At 38.6% G+C, this 7532-nt stretch overlaps 1 protein-coding gene across 4 annotated transcripts in view; it reads left to right on the forward strand.

Moving 5' to 3' along the window:
- Positions 1–412: 412 nt before the first annotated feature.
- The window catches only part of LOC107748061 (RNA-binding protein Musashi homolog 1-like), a 54382-nt gene continuing 47262 nt past the window's right edge, over positions 413–7532 (forward strand). For 2 of the 4 annotated variants that reach the window (XM_016562713.1, XM_016562715.1), the window contains exons 1-2: positions 413–719; positions 1231–1271. In XM_016562713.1, coding sequence (XP_016418199.1) covers positions 428–719; positions 1231–1271 — 333 coding nt within the window. In that variant the 5' untranslated portion in view covers positions 413–427. Of the gene's footprint in view, positions 720–1230; positions 1272–1870; positions 1953–2054; positions 2140–7532 lie in introns of all 4 variants that reach the window. The other 2 variants (XM_016562716.1, XM_016562717.1) reach the window with 2 other exon arrangements.

Genomic DNA, 7532 nt, shown 5'->3' on the forward strand with positions numbered 1-7532 from the left:
AATAGACACAACAGTCTTAATCTATGTATCTGTCTGTCTTTCTATCTCTATATCATCTGTATCATTGTCTACGTCTTATTTTATATTCTTTTTGTTTATATAGCAGTCTATAATCTATAGTGTTTACTTTTTATTAAAAAAGTCATCTGTTTTTTTTTCTTCTGACTGTCCGTCCATCCATCCATCTGTTTGTCATCTGCTTTTTTATTCTATCTATCTATCTATCTATCTATCTATCTATCTGTCTATCTATCTGTCTGTCTGTCTGTCTATCTGTCTGTCTGTCTGTCTGTCTGTCTATCTGTCTGTCTGTCTGTCTGTCTGTCTATCTGTCTGTCTATCTGTCTCTCTCTCTGTCTGTCTGTCTGTCTGTCTGTCTCTTTCTTCAGTCTGACCACGTCTCGACTCCGCTACTGTACAACAGCACATGAAAGCGGGCGGGGCCGGGGAGAAAGAGGGGGCGGAGCAAACTACGAGAGTCCGGGAAAAGTCAAACGGGAGGCGGTGCCTCCGTGTGTGCGCAATCCACGCTTGGCCCGTCCTCCTCCAGACGGGCCCTCCCTCCCTCCCCCACCCCCTCGGGCCACCCGCTCTTGAGTCGGAGACTCCTGGCTCCCGTTCGGCTCACAGTCCGGGCAACAGAGGGACACGGGAATGGACACAGAAGGGAGTCAGAGCAGCCTGTCGTCCTCCACGCAGGACTCCCCGCACGACCCCTGGTAAAGCTTCCTTTCTGTGCGCTCGGCTTGACTTTTCCTCGCGAACGGGAGATCTATATATAAATCTGTTCATTTAAACCTGAGTATTCTGGGACCAAGAGGAAAGAGACCACCGGAGACAAAAGACACAAGCGCGGGTTCCTTTACGAAAGAGCGAAAATGGAAACAATGTAAGAGCTAGGAGCCTCACTGTTACATTGTTTCCATGTTCCCTCTTACCAGGACGCGCGCTGTTATATTGTTTCCAACACATTATATTATTACATTCCATTTCGCTTTTTCAAACGGGGATGATCGAACTTGTTACTTTTTAACGGAGAGGAAAGAATCAGTTCTGCGTTTTCAATGGAAATAACGGCACACATCCATCCATCATGGCCGAATTTCACTTTTCCACTTGATTTATTACGATTTTGGGGTGTTGATTACTGTATTTACACATGCACCAGTAATCGGTAGCGTTTCAGAAGACTTTCAGGTGTCTGATCTGACTTTCTTTTTCACCTTTCAGCAAAATGTTCATCGGCGGGGTGGGCTGGCGGACGACACAAGGTGAGACACGCGTGATCTTCTGTCCTGCGTGCTACTTCCACAAAAAGTCTCATGCATGGGCTGCTATGAGCTCGTAGGAGCATTTCTTCTTTCTATGTTTGTTTGGTTTGAAACAGAAAGCAAATAGTTCGTGCACCGTGAAATCATGCATGCATTCAACGCGCGAGCCTAATGCGTTAGATCTTCTTTACATAGGTGAATATTTATAGATCGATACTTGGCATGTTTTATCATTAAACGTCTCTTTCAATACTTCCACGAAAGCTACAGACGATATATATATATATAGTGAGCTCGTGGTGATTTGAGGTGAAAGCAAGGGCGCTAGTGAGGAGGCACTGATGTTGTTGAATAAATGTGTGGAAAATCTCTGGTTGCATGCCTGTGTTGTTATTCAAATACTCAGCTTAGCTTAGAACATTATAATAAGAATGCTTACCAGAGCTATATAATGAGCACTATTGTTGAGATGCAAAGTGGATGGGCAGTCTCAATGCTGATCTAGTAGCAGCAAACGTTTGGTTTAAGGTGCATCAAACATGATTTGCGTCACTAAACTGATGTTATGAAATAAATGCATTGTGCTTTTCTTTCTCCAGAAGGCCTGAATGAATACTTTTGTAAATTCGGCGAGGTGAAGGAGTGTATGGTGATGCGGGATCCGGTTACGAAGCGGTCGAGGTGAGGGGGAGGCGCGCGCACATCTACTGCTGACTTGTTTGTTTGTGTGTTTGTAACTTAATTCTTACGCGTAATGTTTGTGCATGCACTACTTTTGCGCAGGGGGTTTGGATTTGTCACCTATGTAGACCAGACCGGTGTGGATAAAGTTTTGGCCCAAAACAGACACGAGCTGGATTCAAAAACAGTGAGTTTTTCCCGATCATTTTATTATTCTGTATATCAGTGATTTGTTTGTTTAATATAAATGCACATATAATTGCACAGAATCTAGAAAATGTTAGTTCTGCATGCACTATGAGGGTCAGTGTTACATCCAACTTGCATCAGTTATTCAATGTTTTTGGAGCAGATGCTTCATATTCTTTAGTTTATTCCTTAAGCGCCTAATTCGGACGAATGCTTCTCGGTGGTTTTCGTTTCCTAAGATCATTTTAACTCTACATGCACGAGGCGCTAGGTCCGTTCCAGCAGGTCCGTCTGGCGCAGAGCGCGCCACAAGAAAGCGTTCTTTCGCGCTTTTCATCGTCATGGCAACCAGGGGGCAGAATCAAACTTTTCAGAATCTTCTAGCATTCGATCAACACTGCAAAAGTCTTGTGCATGCACTTTAAGAACCTCTGTGAATGGCTGAGAAGTTAGTTTTATTATTATTTTTCAAAAAGTAGCATGCTGTTATCCATGGCATTCTTTGAAGTACCATGCAGTACCAATTCACCATTATGGTTTCTATCAAAATACCTCTATATTACAATTACTAAACTAAAGAATTAGAATCTGTTTTTGTCCGTCCACACTTGTGATGTGCGATAATTTACTGTAGTCACATTTGAGAAGGTTTAGAAATTAGTCACAGTCTAATTTAATTTGCATGATGTTTTTCCAACTGGTTTTGCCTCTGAAGCCAGATTTGACAATCTTAAGTTAAACATTGAAATGTATGAAATGAAATGCACAGGTCCAACAGTATGCAAATGATTAATATGACATACTAGACATGAATAGGGAAATTGACAATTTTGTAATAACCAACAGCAGAAGTGATTTACCAGCCAAACACACTAAACAAACACTCTGCTAAATGTAATATTAGTATTAGTCTTAGTGACAGGTGAATTTGTAGTACTGTAAAGATTGTTTGGATGCACAACCTTTGACGTCAACAACAAAAGATCACAAAAGAGCTTTTTCTCCTCTGTTTAAACAGTACATTTTGCTATTATGACTATATGCATGGGTAAATGCTTGAATTTTATTATGTTCATTTCGCTTTGTTTTATCCCTGATGTCTGTGACCCGATCAGAACAGACTTGTAACTCGAATATGTGAGTCCTGGGACGTCACTGATGGTCCTTTGTCAGATCTGTGTGGGTGTGTCAGCAGACAAAACCAGCCAGAGCTTTACTACAGAGATGCCACAAACCCCTTACGAGCTGTGTGTGTATTTATTTGTTGTCAAATTTGGGCTGTGTTGTGGCCTGTTCCTAGTCCTTTCACATTAAAGAATGAGGCTAGCCGAATCATGTTTAGATGCATGTTTTTCCAAGAGTATTTACAAGTACTGATGGTGACTTAAACACTACTGCTGCGCGGAGAGACTCATCCTGGCAACACTTCAGTCTCTTGTGTTCGGTCGCCATGTGGGACTGTCATCTCTATAACAACTTTGTTGGTTATATCCGAGAGTGTCACACACTCTTAAACACGCCCATTAACCGGTATGACCCTCCATAAGATAAGCACAGCACTTGATGTTGATGTGTAGAATAATGCATATGTAAAATCTCTTTATTTTCTGTTTTGAAAAATGGATGGCATCATTGTTGCAGCATATGTAGTTTGAAATGATTATGTAATTCAAACATAAATCATAAGTATTTTTCGCTTTAATTCACAAGGAAGAAGGACAGATCGTTCGCAATCTGTTTTATTTTCGTAATGTGGTGTATTAATAAGTGAATCTTAAAAGTAGGGCCAGGATTTATCCTTTAGGAAACTGATTTTATTGAAAAAGTGGTTAGAAATGATAACTAGAAAAAGGTTGTTTTTAGAGATAGTAATGTTTTTTTAAATTTTTTTTATGAGGACATTTTCTTCATTAATGTGTCTATTAAGGAAGTAAATATAATACTTATTTATGTATATGGTCTTTTATGGTGTGAATTGTGCAGTTGTTTGTATGTTAGACAACAACTGGATACATTTTTATGCAAACTTACACTACTGTTCAAAAGGTGGGGCTCAGTATGATCTTTTTTTATATAAATGAATACATTTTTTTGGGAAAGATGCATTACAATTTTCAAAAGTGACAGTAAAGACATTTGTATGGATCGTGGTACAAAATATTTATATTTCAAATAAATGCTGTTGTTATGAACTTTAGGTTTTTACAAAAATATGAAGCCGCACAACTGTTTTCAGCATTGATAATAATAAGAATGCTTCCCGAGCAGCAAACCAGAATATTAGAATGATTTCTGAAGGATCATGTGACACTGAAGACTGAAGAGTAATGATGCTGAATGATGATGATAGAAAACGATTATTTGAAATTGTAATAATATTTCACAATATTATTGTATTTTTTATGAAGTAAATGCAGCTTTGGTGAGCAGAGTCACATAAAAACATCCTGATTCTGATAGTGTTGATATAAATCTTCATTACAGGTAAAGCTCTGTTTTCTGTGCTGTGATGCAAAGGCTAATCAGTGTGTTAATTGTGTATTGATGTGTTTGAATGGCCTCTTCGTGTGGTATTTGAGGCTCTGTTGTGTTAATGTTTTGGTGGGGTCGCTGAGGGGGTTGCTGTGGGTTATTAGGTCACTCCAGTGGGGTCTGAAAGGCTGTGTGGGGGGGGGATTCACAATAACAGGAAGCAATTTTGATAGATAAGACTATTGTGCAAACAGCTCCTCGTCTACTTTCAGCTGCGTTTTGAGATTCCAGCAGAACTGCAGAGGAACCGTCTACAGTCTGTAACGCAGATGGCAGTATGTGCTTTTATTTGATATTTGATGTGGTACTGTAAAGTTTTGCATGTAACAGTAAAGCGTTTCCGTGCCGTCTTTCTTTACTCAACATTTTCAGTCCTTCTGTAGCCTTTTCTGGGTGTTTTCCTATTTCTTGCATTTGCCGTCCATGCGAGGAACTGAAAAGAAGATATTATGAAAGGGTCCGTGTTGAAAACTGAAAGAATGTGCCATGCTGAGAGTGTTTTTTCATGCTATCGGCTCTCAGAAGAACGAGTGAAAGAGGATAGGCTGGTAGAGGGGTGTCTGAGCTCTGGAAACGAGAGGTCATATATTGTCAAATCTCATAAAAATAAGGCTAAATTACAAACAGACGTGATAGAATGTGCATTTCTCCAACAATCGGATACAACGCCTTTGCCATGTGCAAAATATGTGGGAGTTTCATTTAAAACAATGTGTGCATGTACAATATTTTGAAATGTGATTTTTTTCAGGGCTGTATCTTAACCCTGTAAAGCCTGACATGTGAATAATAGTCAGAAAAAATCGAATGGAATTGAAACAGAACAGTTTTTTGAACCTTTAGACAAACTCGTTAAAAAAATCTAAGCAAGGTTTTTGTTGAATATCATATTTGATACATCAAGCTTTTATGCCTCATAGAGCGTGATATAGTGAGAATATGGAGGAAAAAAACACCTAAATTTTATTCTGAGTCCCAAATTGAGCAAAAATATGTAATTTGGTGCAGTTGCTGATATGGCCAAAAAGTAAGATGAAATTCAGCTTGTAATGTAAATCAATGAGATCTTTATAACAGTATAACAGACTGACATAAAATGCATATAAATATCACTTTTCACTCCATATCTCCCAATAAAATGTCTTAGTGAGATAATATTTAAAAGCTTAGCTTTATGATCAAAGCTCTGTAGTTTCTAAACATATAATGCAATGCACTACAATGCAATTACATTAAGAGGCCTTTTACTGGCTAAAAAAGTATAAACTTTCAATCAGACAACAGAATGCATGTAGTAGATTGTGAACAACAGGTTTTTCAGCAAAATTTTAATTATGTTGATAAATGCCCTAGACATTTGCATATCAAATATGATACAATAGGCTTTATAGAGTTAAGGCACTATTGTTGTACATAGTCTTGAGCAATATGGATGTTTGACTTGGTTTCCAAGTTATTCTGGATGGTTGCTAGGTGGATGTTTGCTGAGTCTATAGTATAAATAGTGTAGGACAGCTATGTTTAACAGTAAGGGCTATATTTTGTAATGCATTAGCAAAGACTACTAATAAAAGCATGCATTTCTTCCATTTGTTTAAAAAATATAAACAAGGTCAATGCTATATAAAAAGACAAATGTGACCCTGGAGCACAAAACCAGTCTTAAGTCGCTGGGGTATATTTTTAGCAATAGCCAAAAAAACATTGTATGGGTCAAAATTATCGATTTTTTATTTATGCCAAAAATCATTAGGATATTAAGTAAAGATCGTGGTGCATTAAGATATTTTGTAAATTTCCTACCGTAAATATATCAAAACTGAAAGCTTATGTATTCAGCTTTCAGATGAGGTATAAATCTCAATTTCGAGAAATTGACCCTTATGACTGGTTTCGTGGTCCAGGGTCACATATGGCAAATATCAAACCAGAGCAAGTGCAAATGTGAAATATGTAGCTGACAAGTCTTGACCCGCATCTGTCAAATAAAGTTAGTTTGGCTCAATATTTGAACAAGTGCTTCAAATAAACATATTCGTGTAGCAACAGAGATTAAAAACTGCTGCTTAATAAACACATCAGTTTTGCTTATTCAAATTTGCAACGAATACATAAGCAATTTGACTGTTCATTCATTCCTGAAATTGCCTTTTCAGTTTTATTGCACATTCAGCTCTGATATGCTCATGTAGTTACAAGCTGAATTGATCATACAGTGATCAGATCTGCTAGACTCAATGATTATTTATTCTTAATGGCATGTGTTTGGTAGAAATGAGCTGCTGTTTTAATAGAAACAGACACAAAGTGATAGCATAGTAAAGAACGTACGTCTCTTTATAGCTCGTGGATTGATGTGTTTATGTATTTAACTCTGCTTTTAACATGCAATGCTTGTACATAATATGCTTTTTATCCCGACAATTTTAGCTTTTTAAATGTTTCTCCGTTTGTAATTCAACGCCAGAGACAGTCCTGAGTTGTGCATCGTGGAGAACTGGCACAAAGACATGGTTTGGATGAGAGTCCCATTGGAGGCCTTGAGTGCGTCATTGACGTGTATGAGTGTGTGTGACGGTTTAGCGGCAGATTCTGGAGATTAGCTCTCAAATGCTGACGGCATGACGAGGTGCGGGCCACAGGACGGAGGGAGAGAGAGAGAGAGAGAGAGAGAGAGAATTCCCTGTCCGTAATTAGTATGGATCGCCTAAGCAACTAATCGGATTGAGGGAAACAAACTGGATGGCATTTCCGATGTAGCTACATGGCTGATGCCAAAGCCTCTCCTGAGATTTTGCATAGTGTCAGCACACGAACACACACACACACACACACACACACACACACACACACACACTT

Source organism: Sinocyclocheilus rhinocerous, unplaced genomic scaffold (genome assembly GCF_001515625.1).
Source record: "Sinocyclocheilus rhinocerous isolate Xijiao unplaced genomic scaffold, SAMN03320098_v1.1 scaffold2063, whole genome shotgun sequence".
Classification (NCBI taxonomy): Eukaryota; Metazoa; Chordata; class Actinopteri; order Cypriniformes; family Cyprinidae; genus Sinocyclocheilus; species Sinocyclocheilus rhinocerous.